This window comes from Bipolaris zeicola (genome assembly GCF_000523435.1).
Source record: "Bipolaris zeicola 26-R-13 unplaced genomic scaffold scaffold_78, whole genome shotgun sequence".
NCBI classification, from domain to species: Eukaryota; Fungi; Ascomycota; class Dothideomycetes; order Pleosporales; family Pleosporaceae; genus Bipolaris; species Bipolaris zeicola.
Genome location: NW_006912127.1, coordinates 93,597 through 111,752, shown reverse-complemented (window position 1 = coordinate 111,752; position 18,156 = coordinate 93,597). Strand labels below are relative to the sequence as shown.

The following is an 18,156-nucleotide window of genomic DNA, read 5'->3' as shown; positions in this document are numbered from 1 at the left end:
GTTCATAAAGGTGCGCAAACTTGGTGGGGTAGCCAACTCGCTTGCCTGGCCAACTCGCTTATCCAGCACGTTATTGAAAATGATGGTCAAAACATATGAAAATTGAGAGACAAGAACATAGGTAGTGAAATATCAAGAAGCACGTTTGAAGCTAATCACGCCCCCCTCTAGTTGAGCTGGGTATACCCTAGGATTAATAGTCAGCGCGGAATTATGGCTTGAGCTACACATTAAGAGACATATCTCAAATGGTAGCACATAGCATGCTTGTGAAATGTTTCTGCTTTCATGCCGATTATCAAAATTGTAAAACAACAGTGGTAGTGTATTGAGTACCTTTGTTACACCAGAAAGGGCAGGTAAAACTTCGGTGTACACCATCATCCACTCCTGGATCCTGATTGCATCCAAAAGAGAGTTACAGTGCACTCATCTAGCCAGTTGCTGTCTTAATACTAAGAAGGTATGAAGTATAGATCTCCCCAATGCTTTGGCAACAGCTAGCAGCTGGGACTTACCGCGGTTGATGCAGTTTATTTCGAGACACGCGATGCTGGAAACATAGAAAACAAATCTATCTGGAGACTGTGGAAGCAAGAATGTATCCTAGAAACGATCACAGGACTGAATACCCTGGAAGCGTTCTCTGACTCAGGTACCTTGGCGATATGAACATGCCGCACGGCACACGCGCAAAGTGCGGCTAGACCCGACCTATACTCAAGATCGTCCAACGGTCGCTTAGAGCTATCCGATACCGGTCATGCAGGGCATAATCAAGCGGAAGATCCTTTGGCAGGCTGTCAATGCGCGGAGTACTGAGGTTCGAGCCAATCACAGGGTAGTAAAGCTAGTACTTTTGGGCACATTTGGAGCCGATTCAAGTGAGGACTGCGCTGGGCGCATAGAATAACGTGGTCTGACGATGCAAACATGCGGAGGATGCAGAAAGGGGGAAGTCGTTACCTTCTCAAATGCGATTGAGACTAACCTGTGTGACGACAGATTGCGATACGCAGGCATAATCTCTTGATGTCAGATCCACAGAGCGTTCTACTCCCGCCTATTGAAGACAGTAATGATTAAAAGGTATGTTTTCGTAGGAGCAAGTGCCGATCTTTGCTCAATTGTTTGCAATCCGAAAAGTGGTTTTATGCGAGGTACTTCCCAGTCATGTTACACCCACTACGTGGTATTGATATGCGTTGCATAATAAGTCTGTAGTCTGGACTCAGGGAGACGAGTGCAGCAGCGAAATCTTGACCTGGAGATTTCATGAAAGAACTTAGTGCGCACTTCTCAGCCTTGATTAGTTGTGGGGTTGGTGTTCTGGAGGAACATAAAAATCACAGCGTGGGACTAGATTTTGCAATGGAGCAAGTATTACGGAAAATTTGGTGTTTCGCTTCGCTCTTGCAGCGAGCCAGTATCATCATCCAGATTTTTCTCGGCATCATGCGCATCCCGGCCTGTTCCTGTGGGCCAACGGGGCTAGAATCTGGGGGCTTTCTTATCACAATGGGATCATGGTCGGTGTTCAAGCCGCTTTGAACAGTCGCTTAACCTGACATCCAAGCCTTGAGAAGAAGACAAAGGCTAAGAATGGATAATCTTGGCCAAATGCTACGGGTAAACATGCATCTATGGTTGCTCTCCGATGTTAAAACATGGAATCTTAATAATATATGCAAGCATAAGTGGAGGGCACTCAAGAAACTGTAGATGATCATGCCTCGGATGATGAATATGACTCGACATCAATTCAAAGGATCGGTAACGGAGACGTACGGGGAAAATGTATATATACACGTAGACAGCAAGCTGAAAACAGGTTTCTTTTTACTCACCACTCGTCTGTGCTAATCATCCAAGCCAATAAGTAACCTCACTTACTTTCAAACGACATTACCAATCGTCATGAAAGCCTTCTTCGTTACTCTTGTTGCTCTACCTGCCGTTCTGGCTGCCACTCTGCCCTCCTCCCAGGCATCGTACGAAACATCCCTTAAACTCTATCAATTTTCTTTCAAAAACTAGCTAACAAAGCTAAAACAGAGAGTTCCCTATCCAGAGCCAAGAGTGTACCTGTCAGAATGCCGCTGGGGCAACCAGGGCTTCTGGACTCTGCCAGCTTATGAGAGGCTCACTCCGTGGCCCAGGCGAGTGGGTAAGTCTAAGTTTTCTGCTTGTCTATCATCATACCTTTTTCCTCTCTCTCTTTTCTACATGGACCCATATGATCATAGTACCTGTTCTAATCAAGAGTCTGTTTAGTGCTTCACAGGTACCTCAAGCACCCCTGCCATGAACACGATCTTCAACAACGAGAAGTGCGCGCAGCCGTGGGGTTCTGAGTGGAGCAAGGGTGTTTGCAGGTCTGTCTCGCTCTGCCAGGGCGCAGGTGGCCCCAGCTACTACAAGATTTGCTAAGAGAAACGACCGGATATGAGCGATTGGGTGTATAATCTGGGGTGTAAATAGTTATACTATCTAGTATTTCTCAATGTATATGAATACTCCGTGGCTAGTCATATCTTGGATGTTGAATGACGTTTGGTATTGTAGTAAGCCTTACTGTAGTGAGCCTAGCCTATGGACACACAGTCTGTCTATCAAGCTGCTCCTCATACAAGGGGCAAAGGTCCAGTAGAAAGATTGCCAGAAGGACTTTTGTTGGGAGGTATTTTTCTGCGCCGATACCTGTTAGAGATATATCTCAAAATGCATAAGTATTGATAGAGATTAGATGCATCAAACTCATTGACATGGATGCTTTACGAATTCAGTACTATATCAATATGTGGAAGAAATCGCCAGACAGAACGATGCAGTACCATAATGCCTCCTCCGGTATACCTGATTCCCATTGGTAATCTCGGGCACAAACTTCCAGCTATATCATGCGGTTGACGCTTGCTGTGAAAATTCCCCAACTCGAGTTCTGTTCTATCATATGCTCTGCATAGTTCTCTAAGGACTACAAACAATCTAGTAAATTTAAGTTAAAGTTACATGATCCATAAATGGAGTAATCTGGCAGAGGCTGGTTAAGAACAATAATATCCTCTAGCTCCTTTATTCAGCACTGTCAACAAGGCTGTTACAATGGCGGGACCGCATGATGACATTCCTTTGAACAGGATCTCGTGGCCTCGACACGTAATACTACGCTCTATGTTTCGATCGGTCAGATACTAAAAAGTGTTCGCTACCAGCCTTTGAGGCTGCAATGACCAAAGACCAATTAGGAGACAGAGCTGGACTCAGCCGCGCTTTCCGCCATGCATAGACACCAAGCTGGTAATTTGGGTTCGCACAATCGCAATCGCATTTGTCATAAGACAATGCAATCAGTTTTCTAGATAACAAGTCCGCAATTTCTATGATAGGTACGCGGAGTGTGTCATCCGCCGAACCCTGCATGCCGCCCGGTGTCTCCGTCTCTGTCGATTCCCACAAACGGCCATTTTCCATCTCACCAATCGGCCTTGGGAATCTAGCTAACTTGAATTTTGGTTCAAGCGGGGGTGCAGAAAGTCTTGGTAGATTGAAGACGAATGAGCTGGGCGATAAATACCAAGGCCTTTTCACATGCTTCTTTCATGCGCATAAGCCGCAAAACTAGATCCAACTCGCGATTGTGACTCCTCTTTTTCTCTAGCGCAGAGTGCTTACATGGCTGAACCGGTCAGACTCTTCAGTTCAGATAGCCGCCCGCTAGTGAAGTGCCCAGTCCTTGATATTGGAAACTGGTACACCGTAGAGGGCTGCCAACCGGTCAAGAGATGGTGATTGCAAAACGATGACGTTTGTCATGTATACGGTACATTCATTGACAAGGGTGTGATTGGAGAGATGAATGCGGCTTACAGTACACCCCGGCCTACTCACTTCAGACCTGCCGTAAACGCTCCAAGGCTCGGATCTGTCCGTTATCACCAACGTTCTTGTACCACAAAGCTACCAAGCTTTGCGACTGCCAAAAGCCCTTGGGTGATTCCATCAAACGTTATGCATAGAAAATGCATGGGCACCCCCGCTTTTGTAGCTGTCAAATCCGAGCGTTCGGTTCTTGAGCCTCCTGCCTGCATGACATGTCTCGGTCTTGCTACAGCCTTGCATGTCAATCACTAAGGGCCGCAGTAGCTGTTAGCGTGTACGGAATCACCGAAGCATGGTGTCAATGTGCCAAAGTCGTTCTCAACCAGTTAACTCCTTCATCACACGATTTAGATAATGCCGGCTTAACGGCTGTAATCAATGCTGACCCCCATCCCATTTGTCTTGCATCAGAGAAGCGGTTAAACCCATCAGTTATTGACCGCACCTCATGAACATTAAGCGGAGATTCAGTTGTTGGGAATATCTCTTAGTTTACCGAGAATAATACGTGCAGTATGTTTTGATGATGAGTAGCGAATCAGCTAACTTGCGATGGTGACGTACTGGGCTTGCGTAGTTGGGAATTGAATGCCTTCGCCGGCGCCAGGATTGCCACTCGGAGTTGGCCGTCTAGTAAGGCCCGTACCCGGCGGATTTATAGCTTTAGCGTAGCATCATCGCATCGCTGTTTGTGCCAGCGTGTCTTGCCATGCAGCTTCAAGGCGACCAAGGAGGCTAGGGGGGTCTGGCCCGAAGGTTTGGTTACGAGTAACGGCGAGTCCGAGTCTCTGTACTTTTTCTTTATCTTGATTCTTTGCAACAATGTCGGCGACGATGCGTATTGGTACATGTTGATACGGACACTGCGGCTATGCATGCGAATCATGGTCTTTTGGCGCACTGTGTAGACTCTACTTAGTATTTAGATCCTTGTGCTTGATCGTTCTTTCGGGGGATGTCAAAGAAAAATGCAATATTGTAATCCCATTCATTCTCAGAGACATATCTTCTGGGTCAGCGACTAGACCCTGGCCATCGCCTTACTCTTTTTGTCGGTTCTTCTTACCTTACACTTGACCACTACCGCATGTTCGCACCCAGTACCAGTATCACAATACAAAGTCTGCAGATATCATGCCCACCAGCAGTGAGGAGTCGGACTTGAGGTGGGACAGAGTTGAGGCACGTGAAGCTCACTATCGCCAAAGTAGTCAGGGGAACCCCCAGCCACCGAATGCAAAAAAACGCATCGACTCGATTGAGCTTGGCTTGATGGGTACTCACTTCGAGGTCGTTTCCGAGGATGAATCATTCCCTGCGAGAATTGATGATTTCACCGACAATGAAGCTGCAGGTCCTAGTTGCGGCGCTGAACTGAAAGTCCGCCGGGATTCCATTTACGATCAACCCGACTCGGATAGCAATGTCGCAAAAAAACCGATTGCGGAAACTGGGTTTACTCCTAAGTGGGGTCCATACCTTCCGCTGTCCGAGATGATAGAGACTCGACGGCAGTTGTTGAGTAGCAGTAAGTCTGCCGAAAAACTTTCAAGGGTGACGAATCAGGCCTTATAGCGCCTCGGTGTATTATCTAGGTACTAGTCAGAGTCAAGCCTCGCTGACTGCTCCACAGAAAAGCGACCACCGTCTCTGTCGACCACTATCGATCCCGGCGTACACGAGGAACAGAGTCCGACTCCTGAGCATGAAATCCACATACCTTTGGTGACTAACCCCACACCATCCAACCGCTCCATGTGTACAACACGTGAAGGGAGCTGCAAGGGAGAGAAGGAGTTTTTGCCCCCGTACTCGTGGTCGTATTACGACATCAAGCTTGGAAGGCTGAATGGGAAAGAAGCAAAATGAACACAGCTGCTACTCACTTCTTTGTGGGTACCAAGTTCGGTTGGTCTATTTAACTTGGCATGTAGGTGTAAAGTGGTAGGCGTGTACATCTTTGCCGTTTTTTGGGCCGCGGAAGAATCGACAGCGTCTATTAGAGTCTGCTAGTTGTCTCATTCTATATTTCTTTGCGTACGAAGACCTGTATGCAACCAAACAACCCTTCCTAGTTGCTTTTTTTGTATGGAAATCGTGTATCATTACTGAGTCCAATTTGTCAATCCGCTAGTATCTCTTTGAAATTTCCCCTCTTTGCTAATTTCCTTATTTTTTCCCTGCATCGGAGGCTGCTGCTCGTTTGATATCGATCGTCCTCAATAGAAGCAGGCGTACAAGCTTGAGACCTTCTTTTTCGATCGCCGTTGTGAACTGCCCTTCGCTCATGCTGTGGGCAAAAGAAATAGCTAGGTGGGCTTCCGTTGTAGGGGCTTGGGTGTCATGTGTTATACAGCCACTGATGTTTGCGGGGGGACCCTCCTCGGGCGCGAAATGCGGGGCCGTGGACTAGTGTTGAAACGACTTCTTCTACCACATGACACCAACTTAAGCCCCGATGAAAAAGGAAAGTATACTATTCCACCTCATCTGACCAGGCCATGATGGGAAAGTCAAATCGCATGGAAAATGCTTTTCTTTCCTGCAGTGGATATGTGGAGAAAGCAAAGGTTATAAACGCAAGCGTGGAAAAAGGACATCTTACGCGCGCAATAAATGCATGATCTACAGGGCAATACCCTCTTCGATGTCTTGCCGATTATGTGGGCCCAACAGGTTGCTTGAGCGGAACAGTTCGCCGAAGGGATGGCATGAGGTACGGCATTCGCGCTGATGACGGCTTCATTTCGGCAATACGGTACACATCGCACACCGATCAGGACCTCATGCTACAAATCCTGTGCAGGGACTTGTCCACAATATGCAGACTGCTGGATCGGGATTGAGTAAGTATGCGGCAGGATTTTCGGAATCGGCACACAGTTTGGGTGGCAGAAACAATTTTTTCAGAAATACAATCTTATGACACGTGTTCGGTGAGCGTAAGCCAAAGTCTATTGAATCATGTACAATCTAATGATCATATGCCATCGCATTCATGTCGGTCTCTCCGCTCAAACAAAATAGTCTCTTGAAGTAACCGTCGTCGTAACATGAATGTCCTTCGGCTCTCTTGTCCTTGAAAGCTGATCCCATGCGCTCGCATGATGTCTCGATTCGTTGCAATCTCTCAGAATCGTCTCCTCACTCGCAGCATCACTGCCCATATGGACAGTTGTCTGCAGAACGCTCTCACCAGGGCCCATGTATATCTTATTTCCAGGCTGACTCCCATCTCCACGGCTGCTTTTTGACTTCGAGTATTCCTTGAGGTGATACGAGTCCTTGTTTGACGAATCGCCGCGCGAGCCGTACTTGACGCGTACATATAAGGGACGGAGGACGGGGATACATGCGCAGACAATAGTCATGCAGACTTCTGAAGAGGACCAAAGAAGCATGCTGGCAGTGTCGTATACATAGTTCTCCATGGACGCAAGAGATTGCAGCTCAATGGTGCGAACAACAGAGCATGCACCAGCGAAGATGCCAAGTGAAAGACCGGATGCGATGGTAATCTTCTCCTTATGCTTCATGTTGAGGCCCATGAGAACGTGCCAGGCTGTGATGGATCATCAGTGTTCGAACTAGTGTTGTACTCGTTGTTGACTTACGAAGGATGGCAAGAACAAAGTCCATAGACGCGGACCAAGCACCCATGGTCAGACCGACTGGAGTGAAGTTGAGCCAACAGTGGCCACCTTCAATTGTGCGGTCCCATAGAAATGCTGTTGGTATACACTGGGCGTACAGGAGCGCCGTGGTAATAACGCACAATATGGTAGTGCTTATTATGCAAAACCAGAGGATGCCGACATGCCACTGCTTGACAACGATGCGTAAGAGAAAGAGCGCCACCGAACCTTTGGAGGCAGCGATTCCCATGATACATATTCCCTGGCCTATCGCCTCCCACATGATGGCTTTGGAGTAGTCAAGGTCGAGACGGATAATGTCAGCCGTTTTTTTTCCAACTCCGTAGTTGACCCCGATGGATATGCAGGCTACATAACCTATAAAGGTAGCCTAGAAAAGTTAGAAGGCGATCCTTGTAGACGGTGGGAGAATGCAGAAAAATTGACTTGCCAAGTTGACCAACATCAATACATCGTCCCATCCGAAATTTCGTACAATCCACTGTCGGGTATAGAGGCGCAGTGCAATGAAGACGGTAGCGAGAAAGACCTGAAACCACATGACTCCATTGAGTATGTCTGCAAAGTCTGCTGGTTTGCCCATGTTGGTCGCTAGTGGCTCAGTGGTCCTGCCCGCAAATGGGGCTGATTTGTCTTTGTCTAATGACCCACGGCTGGCGTGAGACACTGCCGTGTGACTCCAGTGATGGGTGAAAGGGTGTCCGTCTTGAAGTAAACGAGAAACTCGAGTAAACGCTATCTCGAAGCTATGGCGGTATATGCAAGAAAGGAGTGAGACAAGACGGAGAATTTAAAACCTGCGACTATGGGCTGTCTCGTCGAAAGCCGGTCCGTTTGGTGGGCAAAAAGCAGGAGTGCGTCGCTGTTTCTATGCCTCCTTTCAACGAATACGATGCCCACGCTGAAGAAGAAAATGCATCTGCAAACAATTCCGAGGGTCTGGTTGATCGCTGGGTCTCCAACACCCACTCCAGGCAGAAGAAGTGGCAGCCTCCAAAGCGAGACGAATAAATCTCACCCTGGGCTATTTTCGGGGCCCATACGCGGTGCTTTTCTTACTGCGCTATTCCTCTCACAGCCCTGTCGAAAACCATATGATGATGTGGCTCAAATCCTGCTGCACAAAGATTCAAAGACGGAATCGGTTACTTAATCCAAGCGTGGCTTGACATGGAAGAGATCAACCCTCTAGGCTTCTGACCAACCTTTTGGCAGCAGCCATGTGAGAGACGGACACCTGCAGCTTGGATCAAACCTAGCGCCGGATGTCTGTCCTGCTTCCCCGGGCGCTGCATCCAATCTCCATTTTCATGGAAGGCTTGGCGACAACTAGCTATGCCGTCTTTATGTAGCCAGTGCGCGTGGACGGTGAAGTGCCCTGAACAAGCGATGCGCTAGCAACCCCATCTGCATCGACTGCACCGTTTCCCAAAGCTGTTGTCAATCTTCTTTCCGCTTAACGCGAAGCTTGAAACAGCACCTTGCTCCGTACACACAACTGCTATGAACGGCGATTAACTGGGTAGGCTGCGCTGGCGTCGCCACCAGCTCTGTATATGATCCGTGTCGAGGGAGGGGGGCGGGCTGGAAGAAAAAGAATACGCGGACGAAGAGGATCCGACGCTCCGTACGGCAGATCTGTGACTACTTATGTATACCCTAGTGCCGCCGCAGTGATACAAAAGATAGCACCCACTGGTGAAGGCAATGACAAGCGTAAGCCTCCTGTCATATGTATGCGAATCGTAATCTCTAAGACTCGGTAATCGACATGTACTAAGCGAGCGTGGTACTAGATGGCGTAGTAGACAAGAGCCACGAGTGCATAGCTTCACATGTTGCTGATTCCGCGGGCCTGTCACTATTGGCCGATCAAGAGAGATGGAGGAGGGGGAGGTGGTGAGGGGGGAGCATGTCGATTTGCGCGAAACCTACTTACTGTGTACGAGTTATGGGTTAGCACGACAGGCGAAGCTCCCGCCTCGGGCCGTTGTACGCGCTTCATCGACTGGGGCCCGCGTCTCCATTTGGACGGATGCAGGTGGGGAGGGGCCAGCTTGTGTCAGTTCTCATTTGCTTTTTTTTGTGGCTTTTGGCCCCAGCTGTACTACGCGACCGCAGTAACGAGGCGTCGTCTAGTGGAGTCGCGCTCCCGTGTCGCTCAATGCCGCAGCAATTACAGATACCCTCTTCTTATCCCGGAAATGTGGCAGAGGATCTGCTATCTGGTCGGTTGGGAACACACTTGGCGACGTTGGTCAGATCCACTAATCACGGGATCCTGACGGAGAGACTGCCTCCCCCGTCCCGCAACGCCTAGGGTGTCGTCCGGGAGCACCGGCCAGCCTGACATAAGTCGGTAAACCCTGGCGTGTCAATCACCAAATGCACACTGGGATGGTGGGGTCCCATGCAAAAGTAATGCATCCTTTCAAGCGAGCGTGGCGACGTTTCCACCTCACAGCGGTATACGGCCCTTTGTAGTAGGAAGAATGTCATCCGGCCATGCGAAGAGACGGGATGCTAGCCCCACAGGATCACCTAGTTCGCCCGAGTTATAACATGTGCATAGTTAGCAGAGAGTGGCCATTCTTATGTAGAGCGTCTTGGTCCCGATTTCTCAGCTGCCCTTGCAAATCTGTTTCATCCCTTACCACGGTCCCGATCACACTACAGGATACATACATCGTGTACACAACAATGGGGTTAGTGGGGCTACTCGTAAAGGCAATTGGCCTGGGAACTGTCTTTCTCATCACCCAATACGTTCTGGCCTACCTTCAATCCCCACTAAAGAAGATTCCCGGGCCGTTCCTAGCCAAGTTCTCCAACATCTGGCGCTTCTTTAATCATTACGGCCAGACCCACATTGAGACGCAGAGGAAGCTCCACGACCAGTATGGTGACGTTGTCCGACTTGGCCCCAATACGGTCAGCATCGCAGATGCCAATCTAATCAAGACGATCTACAATACCCGTGGAACCTTTTTGAAGGTAAGCTCACAAAACCCTGTATAGTTGGGACGTGTACAACCGCTGACTTTTCCAAAAGAGTGATTATTATGTAAGACAAGCTCAATGATGTGCATGACATAACAATGGCAATAGTGTACTAACTGTGCTTCGGACCATCAATGATGCCCTTCAAGATGGCCACATTATCCAAAATATCTTCAGCACACGCAGCAATGAGTTCCACGCTAAGATGGTCAAGCCCGTCCAGAAGTTGTATAGTCTTCAGAATGCGCTTCAGCTCGAAAGCATCATGGACGAAAATCTCCGTGTCTTGTGTGCTCGTATGGAATCCCGCTTCACTGAAGGCGCCAACAAAGGCAAAACCTGTGACATTGCCGATTGGATCTCATTCTTCGCCTGGGATTTTCTCGGCGACATGACTTGGAGCAAGCGAATAGGCTTCATGGACGAAGGCAAAGACATTGGTGATATGTGAGTAGCTTTACGAGCCGAGGTATATGTGACATACATGCTGACTCGACATGCCAACCTCAAGCATAGCTACTGCTGAGCGCGTGATGCGTTATTTCTCCGTGGTACGTGAATGCCTAGACTCACAGTTACGAAATGATATTCGAGCCGATGCTGATCCCATCCAGGTCGGCCAAATTCCCGCTCTAGATAAATGGCTTGGAAAAAACCCATACTGGCCTCGTTCGCTGTACAAGTTCGATGACTTTTCCGTAGCTGCTGGCTTTTCTGTCGAGCGTTTCATGGAGCGCATGCAAAACCCTGGACTCGGTCAAGGCAGGAACGACTTACTCAATGGCTTTCTCGAAGCAAAAAAGGAGCATCCCGAGCTTGTTACCGATAACGAAGTCATCGGATATATGATTATCAATGTAAGTATCATGTCCCCTACCAGGTTGCAGTGGGAGTGCTCCTAGACGCCGAGCTTCCGCTTAGATCAAGTTACTGATATTAACGGTCCTTTGGCATAGGTGCTTGGTGGAGCTGACACACTCGCAATCGTTATGAAAGGCATATTCTATCATCTTCTCAAGACTCCTGCCTGCAAGACGCGTCTGGTACAGGAACTTCACTCTGCACGAATACCTTACCCAACCCCCTACAGCAGCATTGAGCAGCTTCCCTACCTTGATGCCTGTATTAAGGAAGGTCTTCGCATGCACCCCGTCGTCGGCCAACTCTTTGAGCGAGTTGTAGCTTCTACAGGTCTCGCCTTGGCTGATGGGACAGTCCTACCGCCGGGCACAATTGTTGGTGTGAATCCGTGGGTCATCCACTACAAAGAAGATGTGTATGGAGAGAAGCCGTACGAGTTCCGCCCAGAGCGCTGGCTGTGTGGCGAGAAGGAGGACGCGGCCAGCTACGAGGCTAGGATCCGGAGAATGAAAGATGCCGACATGGCATTTGGAGGCGGCAACCGTGTCTGCATTGGTAAGGCGCTCGCTCTTGTAGAGGTGTACAAAGTCGTTGCAACTCTATTTGGAAAATACCAGGTACGTCGCTTTGTAGCCGGCAATTTCAACTTTTTAGATGGAGTTTGTGCTAATGGTGTATCAGATTGACCTTGAGGATCCTAGCAAAGAGTGGGATTTGCACAAACAATGGTTTGTGTGGCCACACAACATCAAGGTCAAGCTGAACGCGTTCGATAGCGCCTAGTCTGATATTTTGGCCATATTAGTTTGGGAGGAATACTCTTTCAACGTGCGTTACCCTGAAATCTCTAGCGAATGGTTATGTTGCGACGCAGTTGGAGGTACCGATCACCTTGCCCAGTCGTGGCATTTGGCATTAGAGGAGCCAGTCGTTATTTTCTTAGTACTAGTTTGAATGACCTACATGTTTTGAAAGTAGTATACAACAATTGGATCTGCGGAGATTTATTCGAGTGCGATGCCTTCAGGAGTGTGTCTTGGTTTGAGGTGTTGGGGTTGCATGCATTCACAACAGCGATGCCTGCATCATGGATGTCAGCCTCAAGATCGCGTCTGTTGCACTAGCCGTATTAGGACTAGGTATTAATTCGCCACAGTCCTTCCAAAGGTTGTAAGTTCACAACCAACATCAATCTCTCTACAACCACAAACGTCGGATTACAAAATCATGGTGAGATTATCTGGACTTCAGAGAGATGTGTTGTCACTCTACCGGCAATGCTTGCGAGCCGTGAGACAAAAACCAATCGTATGTCAGCTGCGTTTTGAACATAGTACACATGCACCCTCCTAACGTAGATGCAGGAAACGCAAGCCAACTTTCGTGACTTTGCAAGGTGCGAGATTATGTGTCCAATGAAGCATCAATTGGCGACTGATGTCGAGTCTAGATCACAGTTCCACAAACACCGGGATGTTGGCAAGAAAGATTTTGGCACCATTGAGTATCTGCTGCGCCGCGGAAGGAATCAGCTGGAGTCGTGGTCAGAGCCGGGTATCCGGGATATCCACAGGTAGCAGTAGCAGCAAGATGTATTGATTCCGGGATGTCTGGCCAAGGAAGATGGGCGCTACCGCAGCAACAAGAGCAACAACGCGCCAAGCATGGAGACAATGGACCATGACACAGAACGATTGGCGTCTACTACTACTACTCACGTACTAGTATGTGCTTCTTTGGGAATCTGGTGATATGGCGTTTGAACAGAAATGCAGCAATGCTGGCTCATCCCCGCTCGAGTGTTGGCGTGGCTCGGTCACGTGACATGGGCTGATGTTAGAAGTTTCGAGCGGGTGCGCGTCCCTTCTGCGGGCGGGGTTGCTGAGGCACACAACACAGTCTTTCCTCTCTCCACACGATATCCCGCCTGCCACATATGCCCATGTGGTGTGATGGAGTTACGTCTTCATGACGGCAAACACGATGCTCGAAACCACTAGAAACGCCCTGAACCATCTCCGATGCTCCTCGCAACCTTGCGCTGGAGCAGTCTCGATACTTCGACGAAGCCATCTTTCACGTATAAAGGGCCCATGAATCCGCTCACATAGCTCGACATCAGAAACAAGCCACAACAACTCTCTTATGCAATCACTGCGCTCAACAATCTCACGAATTCCACGACAACTCAACCGTATCACAAAGCCTACAACCGTTCGACACTTCTCAAACACTCCAGCAATCATGTCTCTCTTCCCAAGGTTTACTCAGGAGTTTGCTCCCATGTTCCGTCTCTTTGACGAGTACGACCGTCAGGCTTTCCGCAACCTCGACCGCCAATTCGAGAGCGTGCGGTCCTTCACTCCCAAGTTCGATGTCAAGGAGACCAAGGATGCCTACGAACTTCACGGCGAGCTTCCTGGTGTTGAGCAAAAGGACGTCAACATCGAGTGGACCGACAACAACACGCTAACCATTTCTGGCCGCCACGAGCACGTCCGCGAGGAAGGCCAGCGCCCACAGGGCTTCATCGAGAGTGGCGAAAAGTCGGACCAGAAGAAGCTCGGCCACCAGCCCAAGGTCGAGGATGATCCATCCGAGTCCAACAACAAGGTCGCAAAGCAGTCGCAGGAGAAGGGAGTCACCAAGCACGACGACACGCAAGCCAAGTACTGGGTCAGCGAGCGCTCTGTTGGCGAGTTCCACCGCTCTTTCGCCTTCCCAGCGCGCGTCGACCAGGATAATGTCAAGGCCAGCCTCAAGAACGGCATCCTGAGTATCGTCGTCCCCAAGGCTCAGGCACCCCAGCCTCGCAAGATCAACATCGAGTAGGTGAAGCGGCATCTTCCGGATTCTTGCGAGCACGTACTTTATTCATCCTCGACACACGGCGTTTCAGTAACGAATAACGACTTTCACGTTCCTTTGCGACATGGAGATGGTGTCTGCTAGTCAGGGTCTAGCCAAGTACTATGGAGCGTCAGATTATGATAGTAATGTCTTTTAGCGCAAACACTCGTCTAGACTGGCAGCAGGAGGACTGTATCTAGCATGGTTAATGAATGAATATACATTTTTCAAATATACAAATAGGAGTAGTTTCCGTGCCTCGTGATGTGATGTTTTCCCATGTTTCGATATGTAATAAACATTCATGTCTGGAATAGATGGTGGCAGTAGTAGAAAGCGTCGAGTACCTGAAAAACTGTTTCTCGGTCCGCACAAGCGCGAGAATAGAGTTTCCGGTTATCAGACGTCGCCTGGGTGTTCCCTGCATGCTCCACCGGATGCGACAAGAGGCGGTGTCAGACCCGCCGCACCCGACGGATGGAACTTCGGACGTTGTGACTGGCGCGTGGTGCGAAGTGCGGGGGGGCAACCTTATCGTTCCTCATCTCCAATCTTTTGCCCGTCGTCGCGACGAATGCAGTGCATACCGTGGTAATGTCGCACAAACCGAGCAGTTGAGCGTGGAAATGATTTCTTCGCGTTAGCCATGCAATGATCAGCCCTAGTCGCCGAAATCACACGATTTGTGCAGCCAGCCTAGCAGTCGTATGCCGGATTCGGAAGCTTGGTGCATTCAGCGCTCGCCACTATTCGACCAGCGCCTTGGACTGTAGAGACAACCATCCATACTAGCCCTCTTTCGTGTCACGCGCATAACAAACACCTAGCATTCTACTACATACAGACGTCGCTTGTAGTGTCTTTGCTTTCTTTGTCCGACCCACGTCCAGCAAATTGACCTGTGGACACGATGCCTCGCCCGAAGAAACCAGGCGTCGAGCCGAAAAGGAGATCCCGAAACGGCTGCTGGTAATTCCATGACCCCCAAGTATGCGCGCGCATCCCCACTAATCATGCATAGGCCATGCAAGGCTCGAAAAGTAAAATGGTAAGTAGCTGTCCAGCCACTGTTTATCAGACAGCGACAGTAACCTTGCCTCAGTGGAGAAGAAAAGCCATCGTGTATAAATTGTGAACGGCAAGGTGAAGCATGCGACTACAGCATTCGACTCATTTGGGGAGGTCGTGCAAGAAGGGATAAAATTGATAGCTGTTTGGACGCGTCGAGCGCCACCGAGGACAGCCCATATGAAGCATGCTTTCAAGTCGAAGATACTTCCCGAATGTTCATGTCAACATCCGAATCACCGATGCAGTTGCAGCATGTAAGATCCCCTTCGATCATCGCCCCTCGTATCACTACCTAGGACATTGACCCAATCACGATGCAGGCCATGCTCCCTAGTGTCACCAGTGCAGGTTCGATTGAAGGCAGCTCTTTTTTCCAGAGCGATATGCCCTCACCAGCACCATATACACAGTCACATTTTCAGAACACTTTTGATGGTCAATCATCTACCACATCTGGTTTCGGCACGTTCAATACTAATGCTTCGGCCCTTACCCCCACAAATACTACAACACCGCCCCAGCAAATACCCACAGACGTCATGTTCAGACACCAGAGATATAGGGCCTTGAGCGGATCGCCTGGACCGACATACTCAGACTCGTATTCGCCAAACACAGCTTCGCCAACTCCGCATAGCCCTTATCGTAACTTTCCTCAAACACCCGCATCAGTCGGTTCTGAAGGAGTTATCTCACACGCAGCATCTGCATCACAAGACCCTGCTCTCTCACCTCCAAACCCGTGTCGTGTATCTGTGCAATCCCTCATCCACGATTTTCAAAACACTAACCAGGGCGAACGTGGAACACAGTATCCAATAGCTGATTCAGCTTCAACGACATACGGCTATGACCTGGGTCTTCCGGACTTGGATACTCCAAGGAACAACGACTCCGCAGCCATTGCCATGTACAGCCCGCAAAACAACACAGTCAGTTTCGACGGAGAAACTCTGTACGGCAGCGGAGAATCCGAAAGCAAAGTCATGGCGTTTGAAAAGGGAGGATACTACGCAAAACCCGTACCCATCAGGATTTCCAAGTCGCTAGAGCCCCTGCCGGCTCTCCTCATGGAGAACCAAATGAACCTCATCTATTTTCACCATTTCCTCAATCATACAGCTAGGGTTTTGATTCCACATCATTGCGAAAGGAATCCGTTCCAACAAATATTACCCCAAAGTGAGTATTCACGGACATGATGAACAAACCTGCTGATGTTTCGCAGTGGCTGTCAAGGATGAAAACCTATTAAGTCTTCTCCTCTCTTACAGTGCTTCGCATCGGGCGCGCATGCTCAACCATCCCGAGCCTTCAAATCGCATCGCAGTCTGGGTACAAGACGTATTTCCCAAATTGCGACAGACGCTTCAAGAAAACCCAAATGAAGTTTCTGACAACACTCTGGCGTCAGTCATTATGATGGCGAGCTTGGAAATCATCTCCCCGGGTACATTTGAAGTACCTATATCCTGGAAGGACCACCTCACTATGGCGCGCCGGATGATCAATCAGCGCGGTGGACCCAGGGGTATGAGGCGAAGAGATCTCGCAGCCTACTTTCTCTCGCGCTGGTTCGTCTATCTCGATGTTGTAGGCTCGCTGAGCGGACACAAGAACGACATGCCACTTGGATCTTTCTACTGGTCGAGTGAAAACGAATCCGCAGACGATGACCTCGAGATCGACTGCGTAATGGGTTTCACAACCCGTTGCGTTTGCAGTCTGGCGCGTATTTCCGAGCTGTCTAAACGCTGCGAACCGCATCGTATTGATGAACACGGTAATATCCGTGAAGATTGGGTACCGAGCCAGGACATTGTGGAGGAAGCGATCAGCATTCGACGCACGCTAGAAGATGGGCTGTCAGACCGGAATATTCGGACAGCATGTCTTCACGGCTCAGACGCCGTGTCGGAGCCTGAACAAGGGTGGGACACGACAGGGTTTCATGCTACCAACAAACTTTTCCATTGGGCTGGTCTGATCCAATTGCATCGTCGTGTGCTGGGGAAATCCGCGTCGGATCCAGAAGTGCAGCGTGCGGTTAGGGCGATTGTAGAGCTATTGTTCAAGATCAGGAAGGGCAGTTCGGCAGAAGCTTGCTTGCTATTTCCCATATTTACTGCGGGCTGCGATGCACAGGATGAGGAGCAGAGGGAGAAAATCCTGGATCGGCTTCGGGGGGTGGAGGGCTTTGGACTCAACCAGGTGAGTGGTTCCCAGATACATTTTTGGGTTTGGTCGTACTGACATTGATGGTAGGTGCCAAAAATGAGCATACTCATGAAGCGTGTGTGGGATACCGGAAAGCCATGGGAGTCCTTAGTATCTGGCGAGTTCGTCGGTTGAGACTTTTCGTGCCTGGAGGAATACGAAAATTTCCTGATATGCAATCGCCCACACCGTTGTGTACCACTTTCGGAGCGACACACTTGTCCTGGATTTTTGAAGCTTCAAGCAGCGGCATGTAGAAACCCCTGTTTTGTCGGTACGCACCAGAGAGTACTCAAAGCTACTGCCTTTGTTGAGTATGTGGAAGTAGCTGTATACACTCGAATTAGCAAAACTACGACAAAGATTGAGGCAGCCGAGACGGCATTTGCATGAAAGAGGACGATGCAAGAATGAAGAAAGAGAAGAAGATTGAAATGAGAGCGAGAACAGGCGATTCAAGAGAGTGTCGACACAAACAAAGGGAGCTCGAGGGAAGCGAAAGTTGGCAAGAGAATCGATAATATGTCCATGTACAACACAACCAAGGGTACTGTTGCAGAGAAGGAAGGGTATTGCCCATGCATCAATTACGCATCCTTATAATACTACACATCCATGC

The 18,156-nt window shown here is 49.3% G+C and overlaps 7 protein-coding genes across 7 annotated transcripts; 6 read left to right on the top strand and 1 right to left on the bottom strand.

The window, feature by feature from the left end:
- Positions 1 to 1,917: 1,917 nt before the first annotated feature.
- On the top strand, positions 1,918 to 2,430 carry COCCADRAFT_26452 (uncharacterized protein; the record flags this gene model as incomplete). The annotated part of the gene is made up of 3 exons (XM_007714297.1): positions 1,918 to 1,991; positions 2,056 to 2,167; positions 2,275 to 2,430. The coding sequence occupies 3 exons, from the start codon at positions 1,918 to 1,920 to the stop codon at positions 2,428 to 2,430; spliced, it is 342 nt and encodes a 113-aa protein (XP_007712487.1).
- Positions 2,431 to 5,016: 2,586 nt separating this feature from the next.
- Positions 5,017 to 5,585, top strand: COCCADRAFT_96719 (uncharacterized protein; the record flags this gene model as incomplete). Its single annotated transcript, XM_007714327.1, has 2 exons — positions 5,017 to 5,414; positions 5,516 to 5,585. 2 exons carry the CDS (start codon positions 5,017 to 5,019, stop codon positions 5,583 to 5,585), a joined length of 468 nt encoding a protein of 155 aa, XP_007712517.1.
- A 1,311-nt stretch (positions 5,586 to 6,896) lies between these two features.
- Positions 6,897 to 8,121, bottom strand: COCCADRAFT_36978 (uncharacterized protein; the record flags this gene model as incomplete). Its single annotated transcript, XM_007714326.1, has 3 exons — positions 6,897 to 7,444; positions 7,497 to 7,908; positions 7,969 to 8,121. 3 exons carry the CDS (start codon positions 8,119 to 8,121, stop codon positions 6,897 to 6,899), a joined length of 1,113 nt encoding a protein of 370 aa, XP_007712516.1.
- A 2,117-nt stretch (positions 8,122 to 10,238) lies between these two features.
- On the top strand, positions 10,239 to 12,182 carry COCCADRAFT_36977 (uncharacterized protein; the record flags this gene model as incomplete). Its single annotated transcript, XM_007714325.1, has 7 exons — positions 10,239 to 10,532; position 10,647; positions 10,688 to 10,985; positions 11,050 to 11,089; positions 11,153 to 11,395; positions 11,495 to 12,016; positions 12,081 to 12,182. 7 exons carry the CDS (start codon positions 10,239 to 10,241, stop codon positions 12,180 to 12,182), a joined length of 1,500 nt encoding a protein of 499 aa, XP_007712515.1.
- A 444-nt stretch (positions 12,183 to 12,626) lies between these two features.
- Positions 12,627 to 12,976, top strand: COCCADRAFT_96709 (uncharacterized protein; the record flags this gene model as incomplete). Its single annotated transcript, XM_007714324.1, has 3 exons — positions 12,627 to 12,707; positions 12,764 to 12,795; positions 12,850 to 12,976. 3 exons carry the CDS (start codon positions 12,627 to 12,629, stop codon positions 12,974 to 12,976), a joined length of 240 nt encoding a protein of 79 aa, XP_007712514.1.
- A 667-nt stretch (positions 12,977 to 13,643) lies between these two features.
- Positions 13,644 to 14,231, top strand: COCCADRAFT_5239 (uncharacterized protein; the record flags this gene model as incomplete). The annotated part of the gene is made up of 1 exon (XM_007714288.1): positions 13,644 to 14,231. One exon carries the CDS (start codon positions 13,644 to 13,646, stop codon positions 14,229 to 14,231), a length of 588 nt encoding a protein of 195 aa, XP_007712478.1.
- Positions 14,232 to 15,159: 928 nt separating this feature from the next.
- On the top strand, positions 15,160 to 17,672 carry COCCADRAFT_96684 (uncharacterized protein; the record flags this gene model as incomplete). Its single annotated transcript, XM_007714323.1, has 6 exons — positions 15,160 to 15,218; positions 15,271 to 15,297; positions 15,352 to 15,574; positions 15,617 to 16,502; positions 16,549 to 17,531; positions 17,586 to 17,672. The coding sequence occupies 6 exons, from the start codon at positions 15,160 to 15,162 to the stop codon at positions 17,670 to 17,672; spliced, it is 2,265 nt and encodes a 754-aa protein (XP_007712513.1).
- Between the last annotated feature and the right edge of the window lie 484 nt (positions 17,673 to 18,156).